Raw genomic sequence first — 12,998 nt, 5'->3', positions numbered from 1 at the left:
TAACTATAAATCATTACCTTGCTATTTATCCTTTTAACGTATCTTAAAACATCTCAATCATCATTTGAAATTCAAGATATATCAAGAGATAATAAATATAAAAAAATTAAAATAACTCTAAAATTAAAAAATAACTTTTTAATCAAATCAAATTTTACCCACACCTAGTTTTAATAATTAATTTCATCAACATTGTGCACAGTGCACAAGAAGTATGTCAATATATAATTTAACGTTATACCTTAAATCTGAGCTAAACTATTTTAAACTCAATTTCTTAAATTTTAGTTTGTTATTTTAATTTTAAAAACAGTTGAAAGATGTCCATATTTATCGTCATTTCTCTTCAAAACCCTGAACCCTAAAATGATATGTTTATCATCACACCATAACAGCCTGCAAAAGGAAGATTAGTTCTGTGTTCGTCTCTTTCACTATATTTCATGTCAATCATCCATGGATGAGCCGGGAAACCTGCATTCATCCCTTCCTGCAAACCTATTTAGTTCCAGACGAGCCAATTTACTACCAACACAGAAATTCATGTAGTTATCCATATACAAAATCATGACGACTAGAAGCTCGAAAGGAGCCTAGCTAATATCGTTCGACAAAAGAAAAGAAACTTTTTCATGCATTACTTTCAGTTCATTCTAAAGACAAGTTATATTAGACTTGACTACAAGAAACCTGGGAAAATTAAGGAAGACTCATTAACCTCTCCTATATCACAACTCCTGATCTCTCTCTGTTCTGGTCTGCAACACCTGGTCTCGCAAAGTTGGTTTAAGTTACAATCAACCATGTCACCGAACTGCAAAGACCAAACATGTTGGTGAACTATTATATTTAAGAAAGTAATCATAAATGGAGGTTTGGAAAATCACCATGAATGGCCTGGGACTTCATTATTGTTTGCCAATATAATATGGGTACCCACTCATTCCCACGGGGGCATTTGGTGGGATTCCTTGTGGATCTTTCTTTGCAGCAACAGGTGCATAAGGATTTGGCGGTTGGCTTGGGTATGGTACAGGTGGCACAGTAGGACTAGAATATGAAGAAGTTTGATATGATGCCACAGGTTGAGGGTAAGCGTAGCCAGCAGGGGTAGCACTGGGGTGTGCTTTCCCGAGCTGTGGGTAGCCAGGTGCCATAGGCATCGCGAGAGGAATTACAGCTGCAGTGGGTAGCTGTGTTTGTACAGGTTTTCCCTTGTTGGTATCAGCAAGCTTCACAATGATAGTTCTCCCCTGCAAAGAAACCCAAATTATCAAGCAATCTCTATAGATCTTCATGATAACATTAGTTATATAGAAGTGATTTCATTATATATACCTAATCAAAGGAATTATAATAATCTAGGTAGACTCACTTCCCACTTATGTTACTTGGACCCGGGTGTGAGTGTTGGATACAGGTATGTGACTGTCACAAATATGTTCAATTTGTTCAAAGTTTTTTCATATATTTAGAGGGCCCTTGGAGGATCATATCTCCATACCCATGTCCGATTTGTGTTGAACAAGTGTCAAACATGGGAACTTCCAAGAAAAATGAAGTCGGAGGAACATAGTTCCCTACCATATCAACTCCCATGTGCAAACTTATTGAGGCACCCTCTTTACATTCGATCACTTCAATTATAGTGCTAACTGGATTTACATTACATGCAACAGCTGATGTGATAAACAGAAACTTTGGCTAATATGCCATTTTCAAATCATCAAATTTTGTCAACAGAAGAAAGAAAAGACAAAAAAAGATTTTGCAAGTCAAGGCCACCACATATAGTGGTATTGTCTACATACCCCAAGAATCTTTTGTGGACTATCAATTGCCTTCTTTGCAGCCTCCACTGTCTTGTATGTAACAAAACCAAACCCACTGCATATGAAAGGAAAAGATAACGATTTGTCACTTGTACGAAGTATGCCCAAGTATAAATGAAATAACATAACAAAGGAACATCCAAAAAGATGAAGTATGCACCGTGATTCATTTGTATCTTTGTCATATGCAACTGAGCCTTCCTCAATCTCACCATGTCTTCCAAAATAATTCAGAAGCATCTCACTTGTGACATCTGGTGATAGGCCCCCAATATAGAGCTTCCTTTGTGCAAGATCCGGTGTGGAACTCGATCCACTTAACCCCTCACAAGCTAAATTACATACAGCCATCCGGCCCTGAATACGAACCAATAAAGAAATAAAGTCAATGACAGAAAAATGTATCAACTATGTGTATATCAAAGGACAGAATGCATCTGAAGCAAGTATGCATTGATATAGTATCCAACTCCAATTTATGATATGCACATAATCTGGAGTTGCATGTGTACTGACATTCATGTTACTGTGAGAGATTTTGCAATGTATCAACCCGGGGAATATAATAAAAGTTGCACGATAATGATAAAAAAGGATCTCCATGTCAAGTCAAGATTACAAAATTTGAAGTCCTAACGCCAAATACATGCTGCCTACATTGTTCTTCTTTGATGCCAGTACTTTTAACCTGCAGGTGAATCCCCTCCCAGAGTCATGTTGTATCATCAATTCAGAATTAGTTTTTTACCTTCTATGTTCCCTCTCAAAATATTTAGCTTCATATTGGAGAAATATTAATTCCATATGCCAAGACCATCATAGCAACACATATATTTCTAACTCCACAGATTAAAAATAGGAATGTACACTAAAATATATCATTAATTGTGATAGCAGCCAATATGAGGCTTTGTTCCATGAACATGCATTGGGAAACTGAATCCACATTCTGCATCACTTGTGTACATTTCCTAGAAGTAATGTTTGTTCAGATTTATATTAATAGAATGACTTGACCAAACTGACGTTATTAATGGGAAAATCCTATTGCCCATCGTGAAATTAAATGAATTATTGTATGGGCAGAGAAAAAAGAGAGATTAGTAGGAAACCCCGAAAGGAAAAAAAGATTGAGGTGGAATGTATGTTTCATCATAGGAAATTAGAAAGAAAAAAGATGAGATGAAATGAGATGTTTGTCTTTATGAAGAAGAGCCTAGCATGCAAAAACTGAAAGTAGCTATTGCTTACATCGATGAGTTTACTGGGCGCTCTAAGTGCACTATGCTGACTCCATGTGTTTGTAGGTAATGAAACCGTATCCACGAGATTTTCCTGTGGCTTTGTCATAGATGACAGCCCCCTCTTCTATTTCTCCATGCATTCGAAAGGCCTAGACCAAAAAATTAGGTGCAATCCATTCAGTTCAAATGGCCCCAAGTTCAGGTCGTAAAAGTTCAGAAATATAATAAACGAAAATTATTGCAGAACTCTATATAATGTGGGACAATCACCCCGATATCACAGAAAACACAAACAGCAATCAGCAATGCACTCACATCACACAAGGTTTCTGAAGTGGTATTCCAGGCTAAGCCACGAACAAAAAGCTTTCGATGTACAGGATCTGAACTGGCAATACTTTTAATTTCTTCAGCAATTGAAGGATATTGGGACCCTCTTTATGCGTCAACATGCAAATAAGCACACATCCACAAAGTCAATCACACAACATACAATTTCAAGCAGCAGCCATAGCACCAATTCATTTAACACAAGCATCACACTCTTACACAATGAACTAATAGAGAGAACATTCTGAGCCACAATTAACCTTTAACACTGTAAATACGAACACACTCGTTTAATATGATGGAAATAAAGGTAGCTGATCCAGTGTAAAAAAATAAGAAATCTTTTCCTGACGTGATTGATGATATAAACAAGGCCTTGTTGTTTACGGTAACTAGCTATTAAATGCATCAGAGAATAAAGGGCTGAATATTGTTACAATATGTAACTCTCTCTCATTTCAAATTCTTTTCTTGTCTTCTCTATTCTTCTTTCCTATTTCCCTTTTATCTTCTCTGTTGTTGTAATTCTCTTGTTTTTCAATGAAAATACAGCTTTAGTATTTCAATTCATATAAGTGAGTTCTTGAGTTCATAACGATCCATATCTTCTTACTAAAAGCATCTAAAATAGGAACCAAATCAAAGGAAAAGAATACCAAACAAGGCTCTTGATTATACAAGCCGATACAGAAACATCCTAGAATTAGTGTCAAATTGAAGTATGAAAAAGGTCATGGCAAGGAAGATGCAAAGGCAGATGTTAAAAGCACACAGAAAATGTCTTAATATGCGAATTTAGCTAAAAATAACAAGCATTCTAGTTACCCTGAATTGATCAAAACCAAATTTGAACATTTCAAACTTTTACAATGCCAATAGCAATAGTAAGAACTTAGGAATAACTACAATGTTACACTGTTTTATTGGTAGAAGGAGAAGTTCAAGTTTAAAACAACTGAATTTTTAAACCTAACCTAAAAGACTTCCAGAAGCATTTAAAAGGAAAACCCCTTTTTTATATATAAAAAAAAACTTATAAATAACCCCAAAAGAAACAAAACCGGCGAAGCAGCTTTGAAGAATTGTTCTTCATGTTTCCAAAGAAAAAAGACTTCGGCACCCGTTTCAGCTTTACTTGATGGACTTTTATAACTTCAAACAAACTTAAACAATCACTGAATTGCAACTAATCCACCAAAACCAAAGCAACTCTAGAGGAAACCCCTTAAAAATTACCCAAAATACACAAGGAAAGAAAACCCAGAAATTCTCATTCAGTATTATTCAAGTTATGTAGGGGTTTTTGGGAAGAAAACAAAAGAAATAGAGATAATAAGGGGAATAAAGAGGTGAACATACAATCTAGAAAGAAGATCGACGAGCTGGGATTTAGCAAGAGGGTCAAGCAAAGACCGTAAGTCGTCTTGAGTTGATAACTGACCGTTGTTTCCCATGTCTTCAATCTTCTCTTCTTCAAATCCTCCATTATTCTGCTTTGTTTCCGTGCAAAATTGGGGTCTTTGTTGACAGGGATTTTAGGTTAAAGTATTGGTATTCTGTTATTTTGGGTAATATTTTCATTTTTAATTAAATCCCCACAGTATTGTCACGGACTTATCTAGAGGTGTCATTTGGTTAATTCGGGCATCAATAAACGAATAACTATTAATCAAGTAATCAATTTTTTAAAAAAATATCCAATCAAACTAGTTCAATTAATTTAATCGGTTAATTAAATTAACTAAATTTATAAATAATTATTAATATATTAAATATTAATAATTTCGATTAATTCAACTATTAACTATAATCGAGGTTTAAAAAATCATTAATCACTAACCGTCTATTAACCGATTTTTTTCTCAATTTGATCGGATATTAATTATGAACACCCCTAGACTTATCTAATTAAGCGTGGGGCAATTTGTATTATTTTGTAGTTTTAATATTAAGTGCCTTTGTTTTATTGTTGATTTTGTGGAAACATTTTTTTATATTTAGTATATGATTGATAAAAGATAAATTAATTATAGAATTTATTTTCTCGTCAATGATTTTTTTTTTATATAAAAAAATTACTTACTACTAAGTCATTTTGAATTTTTGCATTAAATTATAAATATTTAAAATAATATTATTTTATTAATATTAATATTATTTTCATATTAAATTAATAAAATACTAAAATATTAATATATTATAATATATTATTAAAATATTAATATTGTTATATTATATTTATTAATATTATGAATATATTCATTATATTATAAATATGATATTATATTTTATTTTAATATATATAATAAATTATTAAAAATTAATATTATTTATCAATTTTGTAAAAAATAATATTATTGTATTACTAAGATTTAAAAAATTTATTAATAATTTTTAAAACATATACATTTTTATTTAATATAATATTTTAATATAATAATAATAATAATATTCTAATTTTAGTAATCAATTTATACAATTAAAGTATTTATTATTTTAATAATACAATGTTTTTATATTAATAAATAATTAATATAATTTATAATCTTTATTATTTTAATAAAGTATAATAGTCTTAATATTTTTATTTATAAAATATGAAAATAATATTTTAATAATATTGAAATAAATAATATTGAATAAATTATTTTAATATTTTAAAAATAATAATATAATTTTTATATAATAAAATATTATTGTTATTGAATGTTTATTAATTTCTATAAAATTTACCACCTGTTGAGAAGTGATTTATATTATTAACTGGGCCACCAACTCGATATCGTTTAAGTTTTTTGGATAGCAGATTTGGAAATTGTCACTGTAATATGTTTTCGCCATTATACTCAAATTGTAACTTTCATTCTTTTATTATTCTTTTATCTATGCACGAATATTAATTTTAGTGGTTAAAGAAATAGATATCTCGAGTTCGAGCATCAACGATTGTAGAACATTTAAACATTCATTATTAAATTGTTGTGAATTTTTAGAACAGATACTACTACATGTAATAACCCTAGATTAATAAAAAAAAATATTCTTTCATTTATTTGATTTCACTATTTTCATTTTATTATCACTGTTTTATTACAAGATATAAATACAAGAGTGGGCATTTTTGTTTTAGCCCAAGCATCATTTCAATTTGCTTTGCTTGTTCGCCCAGTGATGTATATTTTGCTGAATCTGCACAGTTTTAATTAACAAATAAAAAATTAATTGCAATATGTAACACCCAATTTAGGGGCTAAAAATTAAGAAATTATAAAGTGGTGGATTTAATTGGTATTTTGAAATAAATGGTGGATTAAATTGTAAAATTTCAAAGTTAGTAGACCGTTTTATAAAGTGTAGGAAATGCAGTGGCTAAACTCATAGTTTAACCATTGTTCTTTATGAGAAAATATAAACCCTTCCCTGCGCGCAGGTTGTGCATATTTTCCCGTTTTTCCTTCTCCAACAACCCTCCTTTCAACTCCGATCTACTCGTCGTCTGACCTCCGATCGATGAACCGAAACCATCATCGTGTTCGTTGTCGACCGAGGAACAAACCTCTCAAACCTTTCGTCGTGATCGAACCGTCGTCATTAATTTCAGTCGGAAGTTCATCGGTAATAACTCGATTTTAGTTTTTTTTCGAAGATTCGACGATCCGACAATCCGTTTTTGAACCTCCCGCACCATCGTGTTCCTTGCACGTTCTGAGTCCACCGTGTTCCATTTCTCCGTCGTCGCCGGCCCGTGGAGGAGTGAGACTGTCAAAGTTTCCAACGTTTCAGAATCGAGCTCTCCGCAGTTCAAAATTGTAAATCGAGCTTTGTAAGTGTCTCAAAATCGCTTAAAATAATTTTTATTATTTTTTTTGGGAATTTTCCGACACTGTGTTACTGTTCACGCACCGCACGCTCCACCCCCAAGAGTGGGCATCGTCTGGGTGTTAATTTTGTAATTAATTTCTGTTTGGGTGCTATTTGTGTAAACTTAGGGTGTTAGTTTCGTAATATTTACAGAAGTGGCTAATTTTGTAATCAATTTATGTTAGGTGATATTTGTGTAAATGGTCGACTGTTGACGGGTGTTGATAACAGTTGACCAGAACTTTGACCGGCCGGCATTAAACGACCTTTGACTTTGACGAGTATACCTATCCGATGTTTTCGAACTCCGAGTCCGATTTCGCATTCTATTTTTCGAAATTCGAACCCGAAGGCCTCAAAATTGCCACTCAAACCCGTTGACTTTGTCTTTGACCGAAAATTCAAAATTTTCGAAAAGTCATATTTTATGTTTTCGACGTCCTGATCCGAATCCTAAGTTCGTTCGCCAAATTGAACCGTAAGCTATTTTCACTGATTTATCATCCATTCGATCCATTTTTCAGAATTAAGCTTCGTTTTTTATGTAATTTCTGTTGATATGGATCCGAGGAATATTGGAAGATGATTTCAAGATCGAGGGCGTTCGAATGGAATTTAATGGTCGATCAATATTGCACGAAATCAAGGTAATACTTTACTCTTTATGCTTTATGGACATGTGAATTGGTAAATGCATGAATAAGATAATGTTGGTCTCATTTGGGTAGTTATGAATTTCTACACTCGATTCGATATAATAGAAATTTGGTAACTGATTATGGTCAGAGAACTTTTATAAGAAATTGAGGGATTGTTAGAATTAAATTTCAAGTTTTGTGTTTGGTAATAAAGAAATCACCTGGATCTATATCTTATAATTTATTTCATCAAAGGCATGTAAAGGCACTGGATGGAAATTATGAGAATACTATGGTAGGTAAAATTATGAAAATACCCTATATTGTAAAAGATAAGATTTTTCCATGGAAGTGGGATAAGAGGTTTTAAAGACATATTGATCTTATGAACTGATGTGCATAAGAAATGTTAGTTTTACTTGGAAATTTTGGATAATCGATTTAAATCCAAGAGGGTTTGTGCAAGATACTAGAAGTCTGTTAAGGAAATCATTTCAAGATCAAAGAATGTTCAAGAAAGAAATTAACCATATCTCTATATAATATTTTCGCTAAGAGTTAATACCGAAGTTAATGGTTAAGAAATTACGAAAATGCCCTTGAGAGGTAAAATAGTCCGAGTTGACCCTGAATTAGAAAATACTTTGAGGATTCGTACTTAACTAGATTAAGTACGGATTTGATGTTAAGATCCTGACTTAGTGCAGAAAAATTCCTGATTTGTTTGTAAATATGAGAAGGACTTGACCTAGAAATATAGAGTTATGAGTAAATACCCGAAGAACAATTTATCGGGGGTGTTCTGTTGTCAGAATTGTTCGAAATGACTGAAATAAGTGATAAGATTGAATTTAATAGTAAGATCGGACGGAAGGAAAGGATTGAAATACATTGAATCTATAAAATGACCAAAATACCCCTGTAATGAAAATGACCCAAGAACCACCAAGCTCAGGAATGATTGATATCTTCGAGCTCTGAAATGAATGGAATAAAACTGAACACCAAAATTACCAAAATACCCTTATGGTCTATAATAAGTAAATGCCTTGGATTAATTAAGGAATCCAAATAAGCATAGGTATTAGACTACCTTTAAAAGTTATGGAACACATCTTAAGTGAGCCGATCAACCTTAATGATATGTCAGTACCCGAACGACATAGATATTACTTGAATGCGTGTTCGTCTACTCAAGTTTAGCTCAATGATAATTTTGTAAGTATTCAGCTCATCTCAACTCTAGATTGCATTCGATATAAGAATTGGATATTTGTTCGACAATCAACCACGAAGACCAACTGAACTGAACGGAAGTACAATATGTATCCGAAATTCAGAACGTCCGGAATTACTATAGAAAATTCGGAAGTACTAAAAAGACTTGACTGCTAAATGACTAGGTAACCTCAAGGACTGAGGATTAGTAAGAGTTGAATAAGCTTGAAAACTCGATGAACTTACGTGATGTATCCCTATGGATTATGAACCAAATCAGTACGTCGGCATTTCCTGATACAGTTGAAACATGGAAATGAAATAAAGACCATTAGAATATATGTTCATCTCCTTAAGATCTGTTCAGTGATGACTCAGAAGATGATCTATGGGTAAGAATATTTGGTATTAAAGAGTAAATACCCTGGAAGGTTATTGAATTGACAAGTTGACAAGTATTAGTTATGGGAGCTATTCATCTGGAGTTGTTCGATAATCCGAGTAATCGACGTAGATTGTAAAGGTCTTATACCTTCATTTCTTTTATCAGCTCAAGTCTCATTCTAAATAACTGATGATTCCAGTTATTGATCTCTTCCATAGTGATTCTAAATTCTGACATTCTATCGACATACTGAAGATCTGTGTATCTTTTGTTAAGATTCCGTCTTTGAATAATATCTGTAAACTCTGGTGTGTTCCCTAATCACATTAATATTTTATCTGATTTCTGATTTGAATTATGTTATGATACCTGACATGGATTCTGATCTGATACTTGACATGAACTATGTTTTGATTTTTGATATATCCGTTTACGGACGGAACATGTTTTATTGGGGATATAGTTAGAGGAAGAATACTTGTAGGTTCCTCGGCTTTATGCTGAGAGCCTTACTGTTATTGACGGGGTTGAATACTTGCAGGTTCCTAGGCTTTGTGTTGAGAGCCTTATTGTTCGTGATGGGGTTGAATACTTGCAGGTTCCTTCGCTTTGTGCTATGGGCCTTACTGTTCGTGATGGGGTTGTATGGTTATGGAGAACCTACACATTTTGTTCATGACGGATGAGGAAATTACTATGGTTTTTGAATTTTTTTAAAAAAATATGTTTTAAAAAGATCTGTATCTTTTCACTGGTTTTGAGGGAACACACTAGATAACCTATTTTGATCTCTTGAACCTAGACATCTAGAATATTTCCACCTGAACAAAATACTATATGTTACTACCTGCGATATCAATAGGATCTCAGCTCAACCTAAAAATCTATAGATATCTGAACCAATAAGGAAATATATGTTTATATGTATCTGCACGTTCTTCAGCATCATCTGTAGTTCTGTATTACTGAGCTTTCCGAAGCTCACTCTGTACTCACCATTGCAGTTAAAAGGATTGAACCGTGCATCTATCGACATTAGTAAAGGAATTCTTCCGGCGTTGTTTGCAGAGTATGATATATGTGGTTAGGGGGCATGTAATTGTATTTGGTTTTAATATTTGGGTCTAAAAATCTGTTTTATTTTTGTGTAATGGTAAATCATTTATAAGTTGCATGTTTTAATAAAAGTTTTAAATTTTTCTATTTTACAGTGGGTTGCTCGGTGGCCTAATGTGACACTCCAGATCAGATCGGATTACCCGCATCGTATGAGGGGTTACACAATATGGGATTAATATGTCCCTATGTTTCTAATACGGATTTTTTTGGTTATATATATCTATATATATATATAGATATATATATATATATATATATATATATATATATATACTTTATGATAAATACAGATACTGCAAATAATAAGAGCATTGAAGTAATGTTGATGATTAACGATGTTGGTTGACATCCCTCGTAATTTATTTAAAGTTATTTTATAAACTTTGTATAAATATTAGAAAAACATTGACAACGCTTTACATAATATTGATACCACTTTTTTTAAATAATGCTAATATATTTATTTAATTCTTACATTATAATTCTATTTTGAGTCTGTTTGTGATAAAAAAAAAAGATATAATAAGAGGCTTAATGAAAAAATATATCTTTAAATTATATCTTTTGTTATCTTAGGTGTTTAAAAAACTTTTTGTTTAAGTAGGTGTTTAAAGAACTTTTTGTTTAAGTAGGTGTCTAGCATTTTCTCCGTTACATTTTTAAGTGTCTACATCACAACGAATGTTAAAAACTTATTATCTTTATTATAGTTTTTGAAATTTTTACCTTTTATAAAAAACCTTAAGAATGTTATTAATTTAAAAAACCTATTTTTGAATTACAAAAAACCTAGTTGTCGTCAGTCATCACCAATTGTTTTTTGAATTACAAAAAACCTGAAACTATAAGATTGTTTAAGCAAATGGGACACATGTTAATGAATAGTATTTTTAACGGCCCTTATAACATACGTACTTAAATATAACGTTAAAATAGTAGACACTTATTTTGAACGAAAAATTCTTTGAACACTTAATGTTAGTAAAATATATAGTTTGAATACTTATTTTATATTAAACTAATAAATGCAAGAAAAATCTTTGGAGGCACCCAAATACCAATCAAACTATTAGCTTTAAGGTAAGAATAAAAATGAAGGTGATCATACATACCTGTAATTGTTGGCAAATATTATCTCGAACTTCTTGCTGGATTTGTAGTATTTCCTTCACTTGCATGGAACTGCACAATAAATATATGGAGATTGGAGTGGTTTGATGTACTAAATAACTTATATTAATTATTCAAGGCGATATGGTATCGGTAAGTGTTTAGTTTTTGCGTTTTTTTGGGCTGCTTAAATCTGTCATTCTGGAGGTAGTCGCAGCAGGTCGATATGAAGTAAGAAGTTGTATTCTGCTTGTGTTGCGTTGGATTCTCATGTAGTTTTGACCTGGTTTGGTACTCTCTTCCTTCACTTAGGCTTATGCAGATTTTTAATGAGGCACTCAATTAGGGTTTTTGTGTATATGATAATCAATAAATTTTTGCCGAGAAAAAAGTAACTTATATTATTTATTATAGAATTTTTTTTTTACAAAAAAAAACACTTGAATCTCTATCAAAATTCAGAGTTTGAAAACATTCTCTCACTGTATAACTGAAAATGTTTAAATATATATATAAAGAAATCAAGAGTTTTCCAACTATTTGTGCAAGCAAATTAGCTTACCCTTTTGAATAGAGCATAAGTAAATCATCACGATCCTCAGCTTGTTGCTGACGTTTTCCTTTGAGAAAAAATAAAATAAAGTTAGAGATGAAAATAAAACGGGATATATATCATTTGGCTTAAGGGTTACTTTTGTCCCGGTAGTATATTTAATTTATCATTTTCGCCCTCATGATTTTTTTCGCATCAATTTAGTCCTCGAAGTTGTTTAGAGGTATCATCTTAGCTCTCGAAGTTCATTTTGACTAACAGAATCGATAGTCTTCTACGTATGTGAATGCTGACAATTTTCACGTCAACCAATATTATTGACGTGATATTTATTAACAAAAATAAATGATAAAATATTTAAAATATTTACTAAACACATCGATTAAAAAAATCTCAAAATTAACCTAATCTCTTAATCTCACTTAAATAATATTAAAATTTTAGGAATTTTTTTCTAATCGTTGTGTTTAATAAATATTTTAACTTAATCCCTAAACCTACAGGTGCACAACACTAATAATTTTGTTAGTCAAAATGGTCAACGTACTTCGAAGATTAGGATGATGCCCCTAAACAACTTCAAGGGTTAAATTAATTTGAACATATTATAGAGATAAAAATGATAAATTTAATCTATTAAAGGGATAAAAGTAGCCCTTAAGCGATGTCATTTTAGAAAGGTTTGATATTATGCTAATTTCCATGTGG

The 12,998-nt window shown here is 31.9% G+C and overlaps 1 protein-coding gene across 3 annotated transcripts; it reads right to left on the bottom strand.

The window, feature by feature from the left end:
- Positions 1 to 584: 584 nt before the first annotated feature.
- On the bottom strand, positions 585 to 4,891 carry LOC120175264 (UBP1-associated protein 2C-like). Of its 3 annotated transcripts, none has more exons than XM_039181942.1 (7): positions 4,766 to 4,891; positions 3,347 to 3,512; positions 3,084 to 3,225; positions 1,993 to 2,189; positions 1,812 to 1,887; positions 888 to 1,253; positions 585 to 814 (listed from the first exon to the last, which is right to left on the bottom strand). In XM_039181942.1, the coding sequence occupies exons 3-6, from the start codon at positions 3,180 to 3,182 to the stop codon at positions 909 to 911; spliced, it is 717 nt and encodes a 238-aa protein (XP_039037873.1). In that variant the 5' UTR covers positions 3,183 to 3,225; positions 3,347 to 3,512; positions 4,766 to 4,891; the 3' UTR covers positions 585 to 814; positions 888 to 908. The 3 variants fall into 3 exon arrangements, with proteins under 3 accessions (XP_039037873.1, XP_039037864.1, XP_039037877.1); XM_039181933.1 differs by having other exon boundaries at positions 3,392 to 3,512; XM_039181946.1 differs by lacking the exon at positions 3,347 to 3,512 and having other exon boundaries at positions 4,766 to 4,890.
- Positions 4,892 to 12,998: the final 8,107 nt, after the last annotated feature.

The sequence above is a fragment of the Hibiscus syriacus genome, unplaced genomic scaffold (assembly GCF_006381635.1).
Source record: "Hibiscus syriacus cultivar Baekdansim isolate YM2019G1 unplaced genomic scaffold, ASM638163v2 tig00003151_pilon, whole genome shotgun sequence".
Lineage (NCBI taxonomy): Eukaryota > Viridiplantae > Streptophyta > Magnoliopsida > Malvales > Malvaceae > Hibiscus > Hibiscus syriacus.
Note: the sequence above shows the minus strand (reverse complement) of the source record. Positions and strands in the feature narration are given on the sequence as shown.

Excerpts from the sequence above, each read along its gene's own strand:
- LOC120175264 (XM_039181942.1), bottom strand. The coding sequence starts at position 3,182 with ATGACAAAGCCACAGGAAAATCTCGTGGATACGGTTTCATTACCTACA. Across the intron at positions 2,190-3,083 it reads CGCCCAGTAAACTCATCGAT|GGCCGGATGGCTGTATGTAA; the intron begins GTAAGCAATAGC and ends GTTCGTATTCAG. Across the intron at positions 1,888-1,992 it reads AAAGATACAAATGAATCACG|TGGGTTTGGTTTTGTTACAT; the intron begins GTGCATACTTCA and ends TTTCATATGCAG.